General features: G+C 55.6%; 2 protein-coding genes across 2 annotated transcripts in view; both read right to left on the bottom strand.

Annotated features, from left to right (window-relative positions):
• Window positions 1–1,049: 1,049 nt before the first annotated feature.
• Window positions 1,050–4,975, bottom strand: Slc16a8 (solute carrier family 16 member 8). Its single transcript, XM_057792258.1, has 4 exons — window positions 4,762–4,975; window positions 4,002–4,145; window positions 3,006–3,788; window positions 1,050–1,372 (listed from the first exon to the last, which is right to left on the bottom strand). Exons 1-4 carry the CDS (start codon window positions 4,973–4,975, stop codon window positions 1,050–1,052), a joined length of 1,464 nt encoding a protein of 487 aa, XP_057648241.1.
• Window positions 4,976–6,625: 1,650 nt separating this feature from the next.
• Baiap2l2 (BAR/IMD domain containing adaptor protein 2 like 2) overlaps window positions 6,626–21,947 on the bottom strand; it is a 28,242-nt gene continuing 12,920 nt past the window's right edge. Inside the window, exons 5-14 of the mRNA XM_057792460.1 lie at window positions 19,747–19,818; window positions 19,407–19,523; window positions 18,714–18,860; window positions 10,234–10,386; window positions 9,832–9,961; window positions 9,502–9,715; window positions 8,014–8,136; window positions 7,567–7,774; window positions 7,204–7,247; window positions 6,626–7,050 (exon numbers count right to left, since the gene is read on the bottom strand). Of these exons, the coding sequence (XP_057648443.1) occupies window positions 6,975–7,050; window positions 7,204–7,247; window positions 7,567–7,774; window positions 8,014–8,136; window positions 9,502–9,715; window positions 9,832–9,961; window positions 10,234–10,386; window positions 18,714–18,860; window positions 19,407–19,523; window positions 19,747–19,818 (1,284 nt within the window). The 3' untranslated portion in view covers window positions 6,626–6,974. The remainder of the gene's footprint in view (window positions 7,051–7,203; window positions 7,248–7,566; window positions 7,775–8,013; window positions 8,137–9,501; window positions 9,716–9,831; window positions 9,962–10,233; window positions 10,387–18,713; window positions 18,861–19,406; window positions 19,524–19,746; window positions 19,819–21,947) is intronic.

Raw genomic sequence — 21,947 nt, 5'->3', positions numbered from 1 at the left:
CCCTGCCTCAACAACAACAACCAAACAAACCACAGCTCCGGACCCAATAATGGCCTCTGTGCAACCCAGGGCTGATTTCTGCCCTCCTGATGCATGTTTCCCTGTCTGAAGTGTGAATAAATTCTACTTCATTGGGTTTAGGAGAAACAGTAAGCTAACATAAAAGGCTTAGAACAGTGTTTGGCCAAGAAAGCACTCTCAGGAAAATGCTTAGATAAAATGCTGTCCCTTCTGGAGTCTGGGAGCCATAGGTGAGCGTAAGCAACTGTGCATTGCCTGGGTTCCCCAAACCTTGGATGGAAATGAGGCCCAGCTGGGACCAGTAGGTGGGAAGGGACCATTTGTGGTAGGAACTCGGTTGAGGTCTCCTAGCTAGAAGAGTGAGACAGGAAGACCCTCACATGGGTTAGAGTGCACCACTCCGGTTGAGAGAGGTCATGGCCCACAAGTCCCTGTGGGAGAGAGCAGGTGCCAGGGCCACTGATGAACACAAAGCCGTGTCGTCAGGAGCAGAGCTCTGACCAAAAGTGATGGGTCACTAGAATGTCCTCTAAGGGGGTGGCTACTCAGGGCAACGAGGGGACATGCACACCTTGAGGGCCTCTGAGGTTTGCTGCTGACCACCCGGCTCCCATGCTCTCTGGAATTGATTGTGAAGTTTGCACAGGAAGAAGACCCAGGGTCAGTCTCTGACCCTGACCCTGTGCCTCTCATCTCTTATGCAGATGGTGGCCAAATGGGCTTCAGTATATAGCATCCCCCCCTGCCAAACCCTAGTGTCTCTAGCTAGTGCCATTCCTTACGGACTCCAATGGCTCAGGGGACCTTATGGGGACCCTTCTGGCTATTCTTATCCCTCTCCAGCTCAGGTGGCCCCGCCCTGGCAGGCACAGGAGCAGGCTATATCTTTCAGTAGATAGAGTTCCTTTATCAACTTGTGCTCCTGTCAGCCCACAACTCCACTGGGAATGAATGGCCTGGCAGATGGGGTACCTAGTGGATAACCCCAGGCTGCCTCCCCATGAGCCAGGCCCTCATCTGCCTAATGTCTACACAGACTCATGACCCAGCCCAGACACTGTTTCCACCTCTGGTTCAGGTCCTGAGGACCCAGCCCTGGGGCTCAACACCTCCAGAGCCTCAAGGCTGCCAGGCTCCTCAGTGCTGGCGGGCATTGGCTCAGAGTCCCTCTCAGCATCCACATCCTCGGAGTCAGCGGCTCCTCCCTCAGCCGCTGAACCTGATGGGGTATTTTTAGAGCAGCGCAGGCAGCAGTAGGTGGTGACTGCCATGAAGACTCCAGCCAAGGCCACCTCGGAGCCAGCAAGGTAGAAGATGATCTCATAGTTCTTCAGGGCATCCACCAGGCGGCCTGGAAAGGGAGGGGAGCCGTGTCAATCTGTCAGGGCCTTCTCTGACTGTGTGTGGGGGGGAGGACACTTACTGGTGATACACATATGCCCTGGCTTTATTCCTGATTATAAATGCAGAACTCCACATGGATCCTTTCTCGTGAGGCCCAGAATGTCACTTCCCCTCCCTGAACCTTAATCTAATGCTTCTGAAGATGCTTTTATAGTCTACAAGGTCCCCCTCCACATCAATGCAAGCCTGCGGTGACTTGTTCCACTTGTGGGTGTCAGGGTGGCAGTGTAGCTGGACCTGGTCTATAGGGGTTTGGCCCACCATCCTCATCAGGAGCTGCAAGCTGTCCAAACTGAGCTGGTGAGGCGCCTGAGCACAGGCTGGGAAGTGGAACTCTGTCTGTGCTCCGGAAAAGAGGGCTCATATCCCTTCCTGGGTGTGGTATCTCCATATGTGGGGGAATCTCTAGCTCCGTTGTAGGGGACTGAACCCAGGATATCACACGTGCTAAGACAGCTTATGGTGACATGCCCAGTCTCCACTGTATTTTCTTCCATGGGCTTCATTCTAGACTATTTCCATGTCCACACCAGGCTGTGGTCTTCGGGAAGTTTCCTGATGACCACGACTTCACAGCCAGTCCTGTCTCCGGCCATATGCAGTTTTGGAGTGCCCTTCACTGGACCTGCATTCTTTCCTACTAGGTCCACCCAACAGTAGGTGGTCCCTGGGCTTCCAGGAGGGCCAGCTTTGAGGCTCTTGGAGTGGTGGGCTTAAGAGAGGGCACCCACACATTGGTTTGGGGGCTTTGCCTTTCTTATCGGGTCAAGCAGGAAGAGAAAGCTTGCTTGGGCCACTCTGCCATCTGGCTGGCTCTGAAGGAAAAGATGGCAGCTTACTCTTCTCTGTTGCAGCCTGGGCTCTGCTGTTCATTCCTGAAGCCTCTCTCTCACTTAAGCCTCGGGACAATCAGACAACTCAGGAAGATGTCAGGGTCCCCACCTCTACCTTTCCTGTCTTAGCTCAGCCCTCACTTATACAGTGACTCTTTCCCCCAGCAACCTGCCCCCCCCCCAGCCCTTCACACTGTGCCCTCACCCACTGAACTATGCCAGGATGACAGGATGAGCAGAAGGCTTGGCAGACAGGTGCTGGGGGTACCAGCACCTCTCCTCTGCATCTGTCATCTGAGCACCCCTTCTCTGCCCCTAGTCAGGGCTGATTTCCTGTTCTGGCTTACAGGCTGGCTGAACTAAAGCATCCACACACATTCGGTCCAGGTTAGCTCTCTGCAGGGGCAGATCCGGGTCCACAACTCGGGCTAAGCTTCCGAATCTAACCTGCTCCCCTACCCCTCTCACACAAGCCTTTATATTATCTGCTTGAGAAGACTGACATGCGTAAGATGCTTGGCTATTTGTGTATTTCTTCTTGAAACTGACCTTTGGCTTTTCCATCCTCACCCCCTGGGGGTGATCCCTGGAGGAGGAACTACCTAGTGATAAAGGGAGTCCACCAACCAAGCTTTCCAGCAAAGGGGCCTGCCTTCCCCCTCATCCCTGGAAGGTCGATCTTAAGGGCTTCCCTTATACTAACAACTCCCAGGTTTAGCTACCCTACCCCTCTCCTATGGTGCGCACCGGCAGAGGGCGGTCCTATGAGCACAGCCACGGCCTCCACGAGCAGTACCAGGCCCAGCGCACTGGGGAAGCGGGGCGCACCCACGGTCGCCATGAGCACCTCGAACTGCAGCGCGCCCACCATGCCGTAGGAGAGGCCGAAAGCGATACAGAAAGCCACGAGGGTGCCATAGGAGCGCGCACGAGCGCTGATCAGGTCCGTGAGCCCGTTGGCCAGCAAGGCCAGACTGAAGAGATAGGGGACGTGGGGTCGCAGGCGTGTCAGGCCCGCCAGGGCACCGCACGCCGGCCGTGCCACGATGTCCACGAAGCCCACGATGGACAACAAGAAGGCAGCCTCAGTGTCAGGCACGCCTGCATCTTTGGCGTAGTTCACCAGCAGGATGGGAGGCACGAAGAGCCCAAGTGCCATTAGGAACTTGGTGACTACGTACACTATGAAGGCGCGGTCGGTGCACACCGCCACGTCTAGCAGGCGGCGGCGGGCTCGGCCGCCGCCGGGCGCGCGGTCCTCTGCCGAATCTGGGCGAAGTGGGGGAGGGGGCCCTGGTGGTGGCCGCATGACGGCCCCGCAGGCGCAGCAGTGCAACAGGAGGCCGCCAAACAGCAGGAAACCACCGCGCCAGCCGAAGCGCTCCCCCAGCAACTGGCCAAGCGGCGACAACGTGGACAGGAACACCGGGCTGCCCGCCGCTGCCAGCCCGTTGGCCAGGGGACGTCGCCGCTCGAAGTAGAGTCCCAGCATGATGAGCGACGGCTGGAAGTTGAGGGCCAGGCCCAGGCCTGCGGGCGAGGCGACGCAGCTGGAGTGCCCCTTCTGGCCTCAGTGGCAGGGCCAGGCAGGGCCGGGATCAGGAGGTTAAGTCCGAAACCGGGAGAGTGAGCCAGGAGACTCAGGGGCCGCCTCTTTGAGGGAAACTGGGGACTGAGAAACTTGCAGCAGAGACTCCCGACTCGTACCCACACTCCTGCAGGGAGAGACATGGGTGCCCTCACCTGTGAGCACTCCAGCCGTCAGGTACAGCTCCAGAAGGCGCGAGGCAAAGGAAGCCAGGATCATGCCCGCGGAAGCCAGGAGCCCGCCAGCCAGCATCACCGGGCGACAGCCAAAGCGCGTCACGAGGATGCTGGACAAGGGGCCTGTGGGCAGAGTAGGGTCATCATCTAGGTTAGACCAATCTCCTCTCCAGAAAATGCGCCAGGTCTTGCCTTGTCCCTCTGAGATTTGAAAGAGCTTGAAGGGGTATTTAACTCTCCTGCCCCCCAGCCCCTTCAGAGACAAAGAGGGCATTATGGTTGAGTCACACAGCTTGACTGGGCAGACAGGGTGGTGTGTGTGTGTGTGTCTGTCTGTCTGTCTAGTGGCTACCCATCTCTTACCCTCTTGAGAGCCCAGAACCAAAGTAGGAAGGATGGCTTCCACTCTTCGCCTCTGCCTGCCACCAGACTGACATCCTCCTGAAGGCTCCCACCCTCCCAACACTCCGGCATTGGGGCTGCGGGGAGCTGGAATGCTTCTCCCGGTTGATGTTGCCCAGTGTAGGTTTGCTGGCAGGAATGAACTCAACCCTTCAAGGCCAGCAGTAGGAGCGGGTTTCCACTTCCATCCGTGTGCCCTACCCACTCTTTCCTAGGGTCGAGGCTTCCATGTGTTCCCCATCGAAGGTAGGGGCAGGGACCGGGGCGGTGCTTCTTTAGGCGCTAGCGCCTCTACCCCAGGTGCTAGACCCCAGGAGGCTCTGGGAGGAGTGCTGACCCGTGCCGTAGAGCATGGCCAGCATGATGGAGGACACCCAGGCTGTGTCGCTGTAACCCGCACCAAAGTCGCGCTTGAGTTCTCCGAAGAAGACACTCACGGCCTTGGGGAAGCCGTAGGCGAAGCCGGTGATCACGAAGCAGGCGCCCAGCACCACCCAGCCCCAGCCACCATCTGGGGGGCCTGCACCCCGTTGTGGGCCTCCAGCGCCCATTGCCTCTACCTCTGCTGGGAAAGGGGGACAAAAGGCAGTGGTGGGTGCTGTAGAGAAATGAACTGAGACCTGCAAGGAGAAACAGCCCCACGCCGCCCACGGAGCCCTCTCAGGGTTATAGAGCCAGCAAGGTAGGAAGGTCACCCCGAGTCTTCCCACCTTCTGCAAAGGCTTGTGAAGGGTGAGTGGACGCTTGACTTCAAGGGTTCCTCGCTAGGGCTTCTCACCTCTGGGACCTAGTAATGGCAGGGGAAGGGGTGCAGTGAATGCCAGCGCCCAGCAGCCACTGTGGGGTGTGTGTGTGTGTGTGTGTGTGTGTGTAGGGGACTGTCAGTGTCACCATGAATACATGTAGGTTTGTGGACAGACGAGCCAATCAGCCAGTGGGGTGACTGCCAGCGGTAGTGGCCCTCCAGCTTGTCCTAACTTTCCTCTGTGACCAGGAATAAGTCAAGATTAAAACAACAGGGTATACTGGCCTCATCCTAGCAGCCTTTGGTGCAGCTTGTCCTTCCCGTTCTGGAAGGAGTTTGCCCTGTAAAGTCTCCTCTCCCGGCTGAGCCTCAGTTTCCCCACCAGTAGAATGGCTGAGTGAGCACCTGTACACCAGCTGGAAACCTTGGGAAAGAGGAAAGGGCTCTGGAAGAGAGACCTGAGCCCCAGCAGTTCACAACCTAGGCCCTCCATTCCTAGCCAGGGGTTCCCAAGTCCTATGACATCTGCCAGGGAACAGGAGGGTGGGAGGCCCAGGGAAGTCCTTGAAGGCCCTGGGCTCTCCCTCCAGGACCTCTCCCCAGGGACACCTAGGACTCTGCCCTCCCCCAACTCCAGGTTCTGACTTTTCTTACCTGCCCCCCTCCACATGGCTATGAACACAGAGACAAGAAACTGGCCCCTGACAGCCCTCACCGCACACTCACCTGGACCTGACTCTGGATTTAGGATCCAGCCTCACATCTCCTGAGGCCTGCAGGGAGGGGCTTCCTCAAGCTCCGTGAGGCTAGAAGATACTGATTCCTACAGCCTTGGCTACTAAGGCTGCACTCCGGCCGAATAAACAACTTTCCCAGGCCTGGGACTTAGAGTCCCCTCATCCCACCCCTGCTAAGAGGCTTTTACCAGTCAGGGAGTTGAGCACTAGTGACCATGAGCCAGCAGGGCTGACCCAATGGGACAAAGGGCAAGGAGACCCTCCTTCACCTCCCAGGTCCTTCCAACAGGGGTACAAAGCCCTGCCTTGGGGGGGGGGTGTAATCTGGGGCTGGAGGTAAAGTGGTACCCTGAAGAGCCACTTCCGTACACCATTGCTCCCTCCCCAGCCCCAGGTCACATTCCAGGAGGGGCTCCTGGCTTCTCCTGGATAAAGCTAATCCAGGCCTGAGCCTGACCATGAGGGGTGGAGGGGCTGGAACAAAGGTGGTGCTGTATCCCAGCTAAGGGGAACAGGCACCATTCCTTGGGGTGCACTTGGAGATGGGGGGCAGGGTGGAGGTGAGAGCTTTCGTGCAGCCCTGAAGACATCAAGAATCCTGAGGAGACTGGAGGGGAGACAGACCTGAGACTCCAGTCACCCTAGAGGATCCCCACCTTCAAGACCTTACCCTGCCCCCAAATCAGACACCTTCACTGCCACTGTGCCCACTTCCTTTATTTATTTTTATCATTTACAAAAGTTAAAAAGGGCTGTGTGGGGGTCAGGGGTGGAAGAGGAGGTGTTTCCCTTTGGGGCACAGGCAGGAAGAAGATGGGAGGCAAGAGGCTGGGTTCTTGGGAGAGTCTTGGGATCCCTGAAAGCAACCAGCTGCTCCATGCCCCCACCCCCTCACCCTGCCCTATGCTGCAGGCCCAGCCCTCAGGGAGTTTCTGGGCTGCGGGCAGAGGGGTAAAGATGGTCTCCTGGGTAGTGCCTGGCATCTTGGGTCCACTGCGGCGGCTGTCTGCTGGAGGAGTCCTGGGCAGGTGTGCAGGGCCACCTCAGGCCCCGGTGGAGGACATGGCCTCAGCGGATGAGAGGTGCTGAGCGGTCGTTGGTGACAGTGGGGCGCAGCTTCACGGTGGCAAAGGGATTTGTACCCCTGTGGGGGGATAGGCTAGGGTGAGGGGGGCAGAGACTCCCCGTCTGTGTACCTAGGGAGAGTGGCCAGGCATCTGGCCAAGCGTCTGCTTCTTGCCTCCCTCCCGTTTCGAGTCACCCACTCCCATTTGGCTTCCTGCCCACTGGGACTCACCGTGGAAAGAGCTCTGGGGGTTGGTGTTCCCAGGACATAAGTTTCTGCACGAAGGGAGGGCAGGTTCAGGGGCGGATGGAAGATGGGGTCCCACCCTCGCCCCAGGAGAGCACAGGACTGGGAGGTAGAGGCCCTGCAGGGCTAGATTTGAGGACACTGCAGCCGGAAGTCTGGTTTCAAAGAAAACTCTAGGCCTTGCACAATGCCACGGGCTGGGGCTGACTGCCCCTGCGAGGTAAGGCCAGTGACCCCGTGCACGCTCCTTCACCCCCACCCCCACCTCCCACCCCCGGCAGAAGAGTGGCCAAGGTCTCCCTTGCTGGGCTACTCCATATCGGCCAGGCAGAGGACAGGTGGGCTGACCTTGACGTCGGTGGCTGCCCCCATGCTGCCCACACTGCTCCGCCTGCTGCTGGGCAAGGGTGTGGGTGCGGGGCTGGGGGCACGGCTGGGGACGCGGCTCGGGGTCCTGGAGCGGGAATTGCTATCCCAGTAGTCTGGTGATGCTGCAGGGTTGCCTGGCCTGTCCAAGAGGTCATCAAGGCTGTGGCTTCCCCGGAGGGGGTAGGACCTGAGTTAGAGAAAGCAGCCCGGCCTGGTGCCCCCTCCCACCTGCTGGGCCTGAAGCTGGGCAGGGCTGCGGGGGGGGGGGGAGGAGGCACACAACAGCCTTCATTAGGAGGTGGGGAATATGGGAAACTGTTCTCTAGAGGCCCAAGAGGACAGACCCATGAGATAGATTGTCTCATAGATGTCCCCTGGAGGGAGGGACAGGAACACCCTTGGGGCCCCACCCACCAACTAAGGTACCTGGAAGGCAGTTCATTCATTGGGCTCATGGGGGCCATGGAGTTCACGGGGGTCACAGGCTTCATGGGGTTCACTGGCATCTCCTCCAAAGGTTTCACATAGGCCTCAGGGAACCAGCCACTCCTGTAGGGCAGACAGCAATGGCCCCTTGAGCATGGCCAAGTAAGCAGGGCAGCAGCCAGACTGGGCTCTGAGGGGATCTCAGATTCAGACAGTGGCCTGGGTTGCCCCACCAACATGGCTTTCCTGGTAGTCAAGACCTAACAGAGCCTGTGACACGAAACCTCACATCCCAGCAGGGGCTGAGGCTCCTAGGAGAGGAGCTGGCATCTAAGTTGACGAGCAGACTGTTCAGGCCCTCAGGTCACATCTCCATGTCACAGTGCTCAGACCAGTTTGGAGTTGGCCTAGGCTAGTGAGTGGCACAGTTATGAGCGTCCCTCGCCACCAGACTTGGTACCCCGTAATCTTTCAGGAAGCCCATGGGGGTGGGCAGCAGATGCTGGGAGAATATTCTCCAAAAGTGGCTAAGGTAACCATCTGTGCCCAGGGAGGAGACCCTTTCCCTGACCTCCACCCTGCTGGTATTCAGTAGGCTTTGTGTCGAGGCTCTGCAAGCCATATGTGCTGTGATGTGGCTCTGAAAGGCAGGAGCCATCGGTCACCTCTGCTCCTGGCCCACAGGGCACCAATCTGTCGACTTACACCCTTAACTAGAAGTCACATTAGCTCCCTCAGGCCCACCTCTGCTCACCCACCCATTACTCACCTGGGCAGTCACCCACGGGCCTCCTCTGGCCGCCCATGAGTTCCCCTCAGTATATACAGGTGCTCACACCCCACTTCCTACTCAGTCTCTTCCACCCAGTTCCCCTGTCTTCTGCTCCCAGATATTTCCACCTGGACCCCCCACAACTCCACCCACAACCTATCATTCACACACACACACACACACACACACACACACACACACACACACACCAGTCTTCTGTGGGAGTGCTCCCAGCTGTCACCTCTTGGCCCTTCAGGGTTCACACATTGGCTTCTATCTATGTCTTCCTATAAGTCCTGGGAGAGTGGCAGGCTGAGTCACACCCTGTCCCCTCCTGCAGAGTCCAGAGCCCTGCACACTCCCTAGAGGACCACCAGTCCCATTTGTGTGGACACGACGGATGTCTGGCTCTCCCCACTCCACACTAGGGTGCAGGACAAACAGCTCGTGTAAGTTCTTCGGGCTATGAGCTGTGCAATGCCGGGCAGAGACCTTCCCTGAACCTCAGCTCCAGCACAAGAGCGCGCACGGGGCGCACAGAAGGCATGAAGGCAGTAGGGTTTCTGAGAGCCTGTGTCCATCCCATTTGTCCCCTTCTCCAAGGCTCTTCTCAGCCCCAGGAGTGGCTGAGTAGATGGAGGCAGGGCGGGGATTGGAGAAGGGGCCAGGGAGGCCCGGAAATCTCGGTGGAGCGCAGACCCTGGGGTTACACTCACGCGGACGAGCCCTCCAGCTTGCCGTAGAGCCAGCCATTCTGAGCTTCGGGCACCAGCACCTCAACGACGTCTCCAGCCGAGAAGCGCAGCAGCGTGTGGTTGGCACCCTCCGAGTGGGAGACTAGGGCGCGGACTCTCCTGGCACCCCCACCGCTCAGGCGCTCGCCAAAGGAATTGGACCGTGAGCGCTGGGTGCTGCTGGTGTAGAGCGAAGCTGCGGGGGATAAGTGAAAGTTCTCCCAACAGTCTATCCTTCATCCCTCCTGCTGCAGTCCAGCCTCCAGGCCCTTCCTGGCCCGCCCCCTGCACCTCTGTGCTTGGGGTACCCACAGGCCGACGGTGTCCGGGGCAGTGATCGGCGGTCTGGCTCCAACTGGGACGCGGACCTCGCCTCGGCCGGCTCGGGGCCGTAGGAGCCGGAGCCATGCCGGCTGCGGGGGGAACCATACTCTCTCGGGGGCTGCGAGGGGAGAGGGCAGGGGGTGGGGCGGGAGGGGCGGAGCCTCGCTAGCCCCGACCCCAACCCCAGTCCCAGGGGTCGGCGTATGGATTGGGGACACGGTAGGGCCACCACGGGGGCGCAGAAGCGACCCCCCGGCGCCAGGGAGCGAGGGGCGCAGCGTAGAGCGGGGGTGCGGGGGGCGGCGGGCTCCAGATGAAGGGCGGTGGTACCCAGGACCCAGCGAAAGGCGGCGGGGGCGCGAAGGGCGGCGGGGGCGGCCAGGGCCTCACCATGTCCAGCCGGGTGGGCGTCAGGCGGCCCGAGGGGTAGGGCGGCCCCAGTGCTGGGCCCAGGAGCCCCGGAGAGTGGGCACGTGATGGGCTGCGGCTGGCCTCCGACTGTTCCTTCCATAGCACCACGCGGTTCTGTAGCATCCCCCGGGCCTGTCGGGAAACACTAGGTCAAGTGTGGCCGCAGACCCTGGGGTGTCCCATCTTGGAGATTGCTTGAATCACCACCCCTTAAGCCGGGCTGTGGTGGTGCACTCGGGAGGCAGAGGCGGGCGGATCTCTGTGAGTTCAAGGCCAGCCAGTGTACAAGAGCCAGTTCCTGGACAGGCTCCAAAGCTACTGAGAAACCCAGTCTCCACAAACCAAAACAAAGCAACACACCACCCCTTATCTGGGAGCCTGCTTTTCACGCGCAAAAGGCTGCACGCCTGCCCCTCGCAGAGGCAGCTGGGGTAGCCCAGACCTGCTGGGGTTAACCACACTGTCTGAGGCCTGCCCACTCTTCCCTGGCTCATTCTATTCCAAGGAAACCATGGACCTGTCAGGCTCTGAGCTCCACAGGGGACCATGGTCCTTCATCATGCATGCCTCTCGTGGGCCCTAATCTGAACAAGCTGGATGCTGTATCATATAAAATAAGATGAACTGGGAACTTTGAGTAAAGAAGTGTCTAGGCCATGTGGGAGACTCTGCCTCAGTTAATAAAGTGGAGTCCAAGCAGTGAAAAGCTGCCTTTATCTTATCTGCTTCTCCTAGTGGTCCTGTTTCTATCTCAGCCTTACAGAAGAGGGTCGCATTGCTCAGTGATGGCCTCAGTCACTGAGCGGCAGAGGCACCTCCCATGGCCACCTTTCAAGGATTTCTCCCTGGAAGCTAGAGCAGCGCTGGCAACCTCAGCAGTTTCCTGCTGCCATGACCAGAAAGCCGCTGGCCCAACAGACCTGGGTGGACACCATGTTTCCTTGCAGCCAGCAGTTGGCATAGGAGCTCACAGAGATGCTGGCACACTGGGCCCTGCCTGTCTAGTCTAGAGGGTCCTTTGCCCGACTTGAGGGACCCTGACTAGGCCTAAAACACCAAGATTGGCCTGGCAGCACTTACTTCTCTCAGCCCTGCCCAGTCAGGAAGAGGGGAGCTGGGGTTCCAAGGCCAGAGGAGACGCCATGCAAGAGTCTAAAAATGTATGGGGGGGAAGGGGATTCTTGGATGATAAGAGTGATTAGGGGTGAGAAGAGGAGATGGCTCAGAGGGTAAAAACACTAGCTGCTTAAGCCTCATGACGCAAGCATGAAGCCTGATGCAGGACACACATCTGTAAGCTCGACGCTCCTGCAGCGAGGTGGGAGGGGGGAGGCTCGCAGCCCTGCAGGCCTAGGGTATGCAGTGCAGCAGCAGTAAGAAGAGACCCTGTCTGGATGCGGAGGAAGGCAAGAACCCACGGACCACGCATGCCCTATGGCACATGTATGCATCCACACAAATAAATTAATATAAAAAAAGAAAAAGTCACCAGGACTGTGGCAGCACACGCCTTTAATCCCAGCACTGAGGAGGCAGAGGCAGGTGGATCTCTATGAAATAGAGAGGCCAGCCTGGTCTACAGAGTGAGTTCCAGGACAGCCAGGCTTACACAGAGAAACCCTGTCTTAAAATATAAAAACAAAAAGGAAAAAAGAAAAGAAAGAAAAAAGCCAAATGCAGGCAGTGGTGGAGATGGGGTGTCGTTTAGTTGGTAGAACATTAGCCTAGCATGCACGAAGTCTTGCAATCCATCCCTACACTGCGTAAGCCAAGAAGAGGCGGTGCTCTCCTATAATCCCAGCACTCAGGAGGTAGAAGCATCAGGATGGCGGCGAGTTTGAGGCTACCCTGGGCTGCACAGCAAGTTTCAAGCTAGCCTGGGCTATTACATAGTCACAGGTTGCCACCAAGTTTTTTCCAGAACTTAAGAAATCTGCTTTTGGGCTGGGACATAGCTCCAGGGTAGGCAATCACCTAGCGTGCACCAGGCCCCATGGTCCACCCCTTAACATTGCCAGAAAACAAAATGAGGACTAGGGAGCTGGCTCTGTGGTTAAAGCACTGAGGATGGGAGTTTCAATCTCTGGAACCCCTAAAAACTTGGAGGTCATAAGTTGCCTCTCCAGCTGGCTAGCTAGCCTGGCCGAGCGAGCTCCAGTGATTTCTGGGTTCAGCAAGAGAACCTGGCCCAGGAAGCAAATTGGAGACCAGCAGAGGAAGATAGTAGAGATCGCCCTTGGGCCCTACACACGTTCATGGGCACAAACAACACATGGAAAAAAAGAAATTTACTATAAATTAATAAGCAAAATGAAAGAAAAGATTATGATGTATCAGTATGCGGGGGAACCTCTGAAAATGGAAGAAATGCCAATCTTACGTATATAACTCATACTTACGAGGGGACATTGCACAGGGAGGCCATTTTACTTTCTGATTAGCCAAGATTAAAAAAGCAGCCCCCAAGCTATTGTCAAGGTGCCCAGACAGGAGTGTCTCTTGTACTGTGGGCGGAGGTACACAGTCAGCGCTGTGTAGCCTGTGTCCTCGGGCTCGCCCACTGAGGAGCTGGGTGAGGTGGGAGGAAAAGGCCTGAGCAGCAGAGAGAAAGGGAAAGACACCCGCCAGGGCCTAGGCCCTTCCTTGCTTAGCTTCACGTCCTGCTCTGTGCTTTCTGCTTCTATTGTAATACAATGTTGGGTGACAGACAGCAATTGCCTCAGGTCATGAGGAATTGAGTCAGGCTGCACTGGGCAATAGCCCCAAGCCATAGGAATTGCTTAGTCCCCGTCTTACCAGGCTGCTTCACCCTAGAAACAATAGGCATGGTATTGAAAAAAAAACCCTGTTCCGTTCCCAGTCAAACCACAAAATCTGGCTGTAACTCCCTGGTAGTTAGGAATGCCCCCAGTCCCTCTAGATGCATAAGCTTCACCCTGTGGGAGGATTGGGCTCCTCACTGGTTCAATAAAGCCGCCTCAGATCGATTGCTTCTCTGCTTCATTCTTACGTCTGGGTCTTCTAGGCAGAAAGCCCTCCTTCCTCACTCCCCCAGGGTTGTTTCTTTGGGAGCACAGACACCCTCTATGCTCACTATATGGGCTAAATAGCCACCAGTCTGACCTAAGACCTGGTCTTTGTGGCCTAGTGCAAGTCTTGTTGAGGGAACTTTGGCTCTGAGCTCAACCCTCCGCTCTCCTCTGAGTCCTCCCGCCTGTCTTCATTCCGCCACCTCTCCCAGACTCTCATCTCCAGACTGATTGCTGTCATCCACGCACCCAAATTCTGCAGGACAAGGTAACTCAGGCTCTCTGACCACACCCCCAGGGGCTTCTTATTCTCTCCAAATCATAGAAGCTCAGAGGTTCTGGGAACCCTCACATTTCACTTGGTGATCCCCTTGAGTCTTAGGGGAGATGCCTCTTTTAATACTTGGGTCCATTTCCATCTCCTCCCTAAACCTGGGGGATGCCAGACAAGACTTCCCACCAATTCTGCTTCTCATTTCAAATTTAAACCAAATTATCAAATGGACTCTAAAGTATCTACCCCAAAAGACTCTCCCTTGGCTCGCCTCCAAGGTAATCTTAAAAAGTTAGCCGGGACATGGTGGCACATGACTTTAATCCCAGCACTCAAGAGGCAGAGGCAGGTGGATCTCTGTGTTTGAGGTCAGCCTGGTTTACGGAGTGAGTTCTAGGACAGCCAAGGCTACACAGAGAAATCCTGTCTCTCTCAAAAAAAAAAAAAAAACCTTCATCTTATCAAGCTCCAGCCACCAAACTCCTTCAAATCTGCTCAAATCTGGCCTCAATACCCCTTCAATAGTGGCCATCACTACCCCAATTCGAAATTCTGGATTTTGGCATTTTTATAGACTTAGATAACTTTTTCAAATGAAATAGCAAGTGGTCCGAGGTGCTCTATGCCCAAGGCTTTTTGCCCTTCACTCTCGCCTCTCTCTGAATTCCTGCTCTGCCCATCAGGTCCTCTGCCATGAAAAGCCTGGACCCCAACCTAACGCCTCTCCAGTGTCCTGGCTTTTGATCCAGCTGATGAACCTCCTCCCTACAACATCCCTACCCGCCAGTAACAATCTCCCTGCTGCCCAGTCCTCATCCTCACCCTTTGCACACCTTCCTACACCCCCACTTTTACAATAGTCTGCCAAAAAGTAGGGGGTACCTATCTTCCCATAGCCTTTTGCTCCAAACAGTTAGACATGGTCACTGGACACCAGCTTCTCTGTCTTCAGACGCTGGCCACAGTGGCAATGCTTCTCCCTGAGGCAAATAAAATCTCACTTCCTAGCCCCCCCATCCCTACTACGCGCTCACTCAAGGACCTCATTGGCCATCAGGCTTTCCCAACACTCCCCTAATTCAGAGTCCAGCTTCTCCACGGTTGATTAGATCCCACCCATTCCTCAGCCCCGACACACTCTTCCCCAGTAACCCGTTTGGGTCCTCGGTTCTCCCTCACTCTTTCTCTGAGACACCCATGGCCTACTTCTAACCCTTTGCCCAGTGGACCCCAATCAATAGGACTAAATGTCCTCGAGAAGAGCTCTCCACAATTTCATTCCAGTGGTGTTGGAACGTGGAATGGGTGCCTTACCTCCCACCCGGCACAAGCTTGTGCTGTGGTAACACCCCACGACATGGAAGCCACCACTGCCCCGGCCCAGAAGAGACTCAAGCACCGTGGCTGCCTCCAGACAGGCCATGCCCCTCGGAAACATGACGATGGATGTGTGGACACTAACTGGTCTTTCCTGTGTCGATTTTGCTAGGCCAAAGGCATGAGCAGGGGCACCCACACAGGGACAAGGAGTCAATTCATTTATTGGATGGGGGGCATAATTTGGGAGTTAACCATTAAAAAAAATCTACACAATTTCAGACTGGGATTATACATCCATGGGGCAAATGACCCCTCCAAACCTTACAGCTGTCCCTAGGAGCCAAAACCATTTCTGTTCCTGTGAGCACAACCTGGACACCCCAGTCCACCAACTCACTCCTGGGGTCTGGACCCCACAATCACACTCACCCTTCTTTATCCCCATATCCCTCTCACAAAAATGCTCCAGCTGGAAAATTCTAGCTGTGCCCCACTGTCCAGAGCCAGGGAAGAGCTTCTGGATTTGTCTGAGAGCCAGCCAATGACATACCGGGCAGACATATCCAACCTAGTGCAGAATAGTCAACAGATGAACCCTGCTTAGCCAGAACCCTGGTTCAGATCATTGGCAAGGCCAGCTGCCTAGGGCCAGAACCAAATTGTACCTGGTTGGTTCCCAAGGCAAGGGCATCAAATGGGACTTGCTTTGCCTGTCAGGATGGTACTTAATGGTTGCTACCCTAGAGGACCATGTGCCAGTCACCCTCACTGTGGATGCCCGAAAGCGTGAGCCTGTTTCCACGGTGACCAAAGGTCAGAGCATCGGAACTTTCCTCTAGTTCCTCCAAGGTTCCTCAATAGAGCTTCTACCTCAAAACAAAGGTCTCACCCAGGTGTCGAGCAGAGAGTTCTGCTCTCTCGAGGTTATAGTCTACAGGTGTGGCTAATAGCCAGACCTTGCGCTCCAGGAATAGAGAAGTAGATTGTTCCTGCCTCAAACAAGAGTCTAGGGATCCAACTAAATTCCAGTTCCCTTAAGGAGATAACTTGGGATTCCCCCAGGGAGTGGTTTTCCCACAGAGTGTTTGGTCTAGGGTGTGTGTACGACTTGTTTTGTTCTAGCAAAAGAATGTTTAATGTGGATGTAGCCTGCGACCTTCAATTGGTCTGTTCATTCCTGCGTGTCACATTAATGCAGTCTTTTGTCTTACTCCTACCTTTTGGGGTCAGGGGTATTTTAAGCAGTTGGAAATTAAACGCGGGTGAATTTTCAGTACTCGCAAATTCCCTCCCGATACTATCCTATATGTTTCTCTGTTTTATTATTTTCATTCTCGTCTTCATATTCTTTACTATATTTCTAATCCCCATGCCCATACCCTGGCGAGAGGTATTTTTGTTGTGGATGGTCCCGACACCTCACACTAGGCTTAGATGCCAGTGGAGAAGAGAAGCCCCGGGCTGCTTCTGTACTCCTGGGGGTGGCCCTACAGAGGCATCAATGATGGACTCCGATGGTTACCACACGGCCAACTGACCAATCAGATTAAGGGAGACCTGACCTTGGGACAACACAGCTTTAGGCACCTTACAAAATCAAATAGATTCCCTGGCTATGGCGGTCTTCCAAAACCGCAGAGGACTTAATGACTGCCAACAGGAAGCACCTGTGCCTTCCTAGAAGCAGGATGCTGTTTTCATGGAAACCAGCCTGGCCTAGTTTTAGGGAAAACGCTAAACAATTAGAATCAAACACAGAGAAAGGACCTGACTACTTGGGGACCACAGACTGCCCCCTTGGCAGGCCCAGTCACCATGATCATGCTAACGTTACTCATTGGTCCCTGCCCTTTCAGCTGTCTCACCGAGTTTCCCCAACAAAGACTACAAGCTTTTACTGCCCAGAAAGTCACTACTAGCCCCTATTCCACCTGAAAGGGACCCCAACATGACCCCCTTTCACCGTTAAGACCACTGACTCCCTCCTGCTGGAAGAAGACCCCCTCAAAAAAGTCCACAGCCCCTCCCTCTTAGCCCCTTCACCCTCCCAGAACTGGGATCTGTTGCTAATACCCTTAGGCCATGAGGAAGTGAGTTTGACTGTCTGGGGCGCTAGCCCCCAGCCATAAAGTCTGCTCCTCCTGTAGAGACAACACCCCCACTGTGTCAGAAACAACCTACCTAGCTCCCAGTAAAACCTCAAAATTAGCTGTAACTTCCTGGTGGCTACCCACATATGTGTGCGTGCATATATACCTGTCCCTTAGGTATATACTAGCCCCACCAAGCAAGCTCAGCCTTGCTTGAGAAGGTTGGGGCCCCTTGTTGTCCCAATAAAGTGGCCTCAGCCTGTTAAGATCTTGTCTGTCTGCCTCTGCCTCACTTTTCTGACACAGCATCTATGGTTGGCTCCCAGGGTCCTACATCCCAGGTGAGGCAGAGAACATGCTTCCTGTCGCCTATGCACAGAAGAAGTTGGTTTGATTCACACACAGCTCCCTCCTGAGTGGTATTTGGGGGAAGGATCAACCCTGCTCTTAAGGAGGTTGGAAGTTAGCTGCTCAGGGCATGGACAGAAAGCAGCTTCCTCCTAAAGGCAAGATGCTGTGGCCACCAAACAGGGAAAAAATACCCAGCTTTTAGCATTCAGGTAAACACAGTCAGGGGAATGTAAGTCAACACACAGAGATGGCATCTCATGCCAAGGAGGGTGGCTAAAAGCAAAATGGCTGTGATAAGAGCAGGCAAGGGTGTGGAGAGACCACACACTGCCAACTGAAAGTATCTGGAAGTCTCTCAAATGGTTAAATGTAGCATTAGCATACAGTCATCAACCTGACAGTTAGATACCCGCCCCACCCTAGCTCCTTCAAGGATGCTCCAAACAACGTGCAGGGGCTGGGCATCCAGACACAATTCCGCACAAAAAAGGAAAGCCAGTGACAAAGCCCCACACTGATATGACTGCCCACAGTGGGCAACTCTCCTGAGACAGGAAGTGACCGGGAGTCATGCAGAGCTACAGGTGGACTGGCTGGAGAGAGACAGCCGAGGACCGGGCTGGGCTAATGCAAGAGTTCTAGGCTGATCACTGTCAGCTGTGCTCCGAGTCTACTAAGACTGTCAGCCATCTGTAGACTGGCGTGGCTAGAGACTTGCTCCAGAGAAGACAGGAAACAATGTATACGTGACTAAGAGGGCACCATGAAGATTACACAGTAACTCAACAGGCCTGGCAAGAATCAGGGGAGGACAGGGGACACAGTATCTCAGGTGAGTTAGCAGGGGACACCCTAGGTGTCCTTGAATGGGGATGGCGGAATAGACATTACAAGACACAGGCTGCGGGCTGAGGAGGCAGCTCTGTTGGTGGTGGAGTACCTGCCTGTTGGTGGAGTATCTGCCTGCTGGTGGAGTATCTGCCTGCTGGTGGAGTACCTGCCTGTTGGTGGACTACCTCCCTACTGGTGAAGTATCTGCCTGTTGGTGGAGTACCTGCCTGTTGGTGGAGTATCTGCCTGCTGGTGGAGTATCTGCCGGAATACATGAAGACAGCCCCGGCTGGGCTCAGCCCTAGCACTACATAACACTCTAAGTGAGATTGCTGCCAAAGCCTGACTGGTGCTCCGAGTTGAGTACTGGAAGCAGAGTGAGGGCTAAAAGAGAGAACCAATCCCACAGAGTTGTCCCCTGACCCAATTAAACAAATCAGAATATATGCAAATGAATAGAGAAACAAGAGTGTTGTGAGATTGATTTCTACTCAAGGAAGAGAGAAGGAAGGAGCGTACAGCTGACTCAGGAGGCAATGGCTTACTCTCCCCAGCCCCACTCACCCGGCCCAAGAACTGCAGGAAGGTGTTGGAGAGCAGCAGGTGCTTCTCGGCCAGGAAGCGGTAGCGCCGCTTCTCTTCCAGCTCGGCTGCGCGCTTACTCTCGGACACAAAGGCCTGCATCTGTGCATGCAGCCGGTTCACGCTCTCCTGGGGGCAGAAAGAGAAGGTTCTGGCTGGGGGCATGAGCCCTGTCCTCGGATGCCCCCTCTCCAGACCTCCCCTGAATGCGTGGTTTGCACCTTCAGCCTGTGTCCCTCTGTCTCTGGTACCCTGCACACGGGAGTGCAGAGTGGTCATAGGGAGGATGGTTTCTGGGAACAGGAATGAGAGGATGAGGGATGCTCTACTTGGAAGGGAGATTCTGGGGAGAGCAGACAGGAGCTCATTAAAAGGGCGGTAAAGGAAGCAGAGGTTAAACCGCGGGCTTGGGATCCAAAGACTCTGGCGCGGGGTCGGGGGAGCAACTGGGAGTGCCCTTGGTAGGGACTGGATGCTTCTTTTCAGGCAGGCAATCCAAGAGCCACAGGCTCAATGGTCCCATTTTCTCAGTGAGGCTGAGGAAGGTGCTGAGGATGGCCTCTGGCGACTCTCCTCTGCTGTGATCCCCACAGTTGGGATCATTTTGGGTGGAGGCGTTCACAAGGGTGCTAGGGTTTCCCCAGAGACCTGCTCCCAGCCCCTCAGCCTTCACACCTTCATCTCCCGTGCGTTCTTGTCCCTCTTGCGTTCCATGCGCCACAGCTCAGACATGCACTTCTCCAGGTTGGCCGCTCGGTGGCGATACTCAATCTCATAGTGCTGGGAGCTATCCTGAGGCAGGACGGAAAGACACAGGAATCCCCACATCAAAGAGACCAGGGCTCAGAGTAGTGGACCAAGAGCCAGGGGCCCAAACGGGACTGTGTACAACCTGAGGCAGGTGGATGCTTGGCACTGGCCTATCTGACCTTCTCGCGCGCCCGCACTCATGTGCGCGCGCCCGCGCACAGGCGCCTTCTGTCTGGGAGGGGCTGGTGCAGAGGGACAGACTTACTTTGATGAACTGCATGTCCAGCTTGGTATTCTTCTCCATGTGCTGAAGCAGGTCTCCGTGGAATGTCTGCACCTGTGAGGAGCACAGTTTTACTTTTTATTACAATGCTGCCCACCATATCATAACACACCGGGCCCTGGCCCACATAACAGATAAACCGGGATAATAAAACTAGAGGAGGACTGCAGAGTTGACCAGATGGTTTCTGGCTTGGAATCCTTCAGTAAATGCCTCGAAAGGCCCTTGGGTCTCATTTTGAATCAGTCTGGGTCTGTGTATTTTGTTTCTCTGTCTGTAGTTCCTGATCCATCTTCAAATGCCCCTCTGCTGAGAACTTTTTCTACCACCGCAGGCAGAACCCACAGCCCTTGCTGGTTTACATAATGCACACCCATTCCTTTGCTCTTCCGGCCATGGGGAAGAATTTACTGCAGTTCCCTGTCCATATTCCACTGGAACTGTACTGCATATGGGGGAAGTGAGGCTCTGGTCCCCAGAGCGTGGCAGGACCTGCCCTATACAAGGGTCCAGAGCTGCAGAGGCCTGGGAAGGGGGAGGTATGTGGGGAGCCCCTGTAAGCATCCCCTGGGTGGCAGGAGAAGGCTGCTGAGCTGAGATTCAAAAGAGCTGTGTGTCAGCCCTCATTCTGCTTCAGCTGTGCTTTGTGACCGCGGACTAGTTCATCTCTCACGCTGGGCCTCAGTTTCCTCAGAGCCTGGTCTGATGCTGTGGGCGGGGTAGAATCCTGGCATGTTCATCTACCCTCTCTCAGCTTCCCTGAGGTCTCACGAGGCTAGGGAGGAGTCAAGCCTGAGCCACTGGGTGCTAGCTGCATGGGAACAAGATTACCCCCACCCGTCTGACAAGTTCAGTTCTGCCAGCTCCGAGAGCCTTTTCTGTATCCTTTCATCATCCGTGGGAGGCTTCCTGCTGCTCCAGGCCCTTCCCATGCGGCTAAGGTGCCACACAGAAAAGGAATGCTGGGAATGTCCCCATGAGCAGAGAGTTAGTAACACTAGAATATTCTAAGGGTCTCCCAAGGTTGTTCCTAAGCGCTTGTTGGTGGCTGGTCCGCCACGGACCCTGAGGCTCCTTTTCGTACAAGTCCTTGAACCACAACTGCTGCCACCAGCCTGTGTCTGAGGAGGGGACGGGACCACTGGAGGGGGGTGGCTCTCACAGTGCTGTCTGCTTGTATCTTACATCCTTGTCTGCCTGCTCTCCTCATGATGCTGACTCACACCAAAGAGACAGTCCGGGGTTTCTGTGCAGACGCATGTGTGTGTTCCTGCACAGTCAGCAAACACAACCCACAGAGCCTGAGGAAGGTGTGGGGCTGAGCACATCCTCATACCCAGGCCCCTGTGGAACCACAGACAGTGAATGGCGAGTTACCCCACGGGAAACTGCTGACAGGCCAGACTCACTCAGGATGCTTTAACTGGGAGAGCCTGCCTGTGGGGACCGGGACAGAGCAAGACACAGAACTTCGTGGGTGGGCATGGGGAGGGGAGCAGCCTGCCCTGACAGCCATGCTGCAGAATTCCTGCAAGGGTAGCCTGCAGGGCTCTCCAGTTCAGTGGCAAAACTGAGGCTGCTCATGGGGCTCCCATGCACTGTGTGAGCTGAGGCACACGCCATGGTCAAGGACAATAGAACAGGGCGGCCGCATCTCAGTCTCTCCCGCTGCTGTGGTGTGGCTGTGACGGCCAAAGGTGGAGAAGACTCAGGCTGACTGTCAGGTGGGGTCAAGTGCCACAGTGTGTCAAAGTCTCCCTCAAGCTGAAGTGCTCTATCAGAAACTGAACTAAAGCAAAGGCCTCACTGCAGAGAAACCAGAGGAACGCCTGTTCTCAACAGGTGGCTTAGGACCCAAGAAAGTCAGCAAACCCAGCTTAGGCTGAGGGATTCCTTCTGCCTGTCCTTACAGGGCACCCTCATGACATTTGGACACAGACACAGGAAATCGCGCGACGCAGATCACGAAGCCCTGTGAGGGGCCGGTAGCCACCCTGTTCTTCCTTTGCAGCTTGGGTGTAAAACCCAGGCCCTAGCTCTACCACTGAGCCACAGCCTCAGCTGGACAAGGAAGTCTCTTGAAAGCTGCCTAGCTCGTCTCCCTTTGAGCCCCCAGCTCAGTCATCATGCCCAAACAATGCTTTTCTGATCCACCTGACAGCGACCCACAACACCACAGCGCG

Source organism: Chionomys nivalis, chromosome 17 (genome assembly GCF_950005125.1).
Source record: "Chionomys nivalis chromosome 17, mChiNiv1.1, whole genome shotgun sequence".
Taxonomy (NCBI): Eukaryota; Metazoa; Chordata; class Mammalia; order Rodentia; family Cricetidae; genus Chionomys; species Chionomys nivalis.
This window is presented reverse-complemented; position numbering and strand designations above follow the sequence as displayed.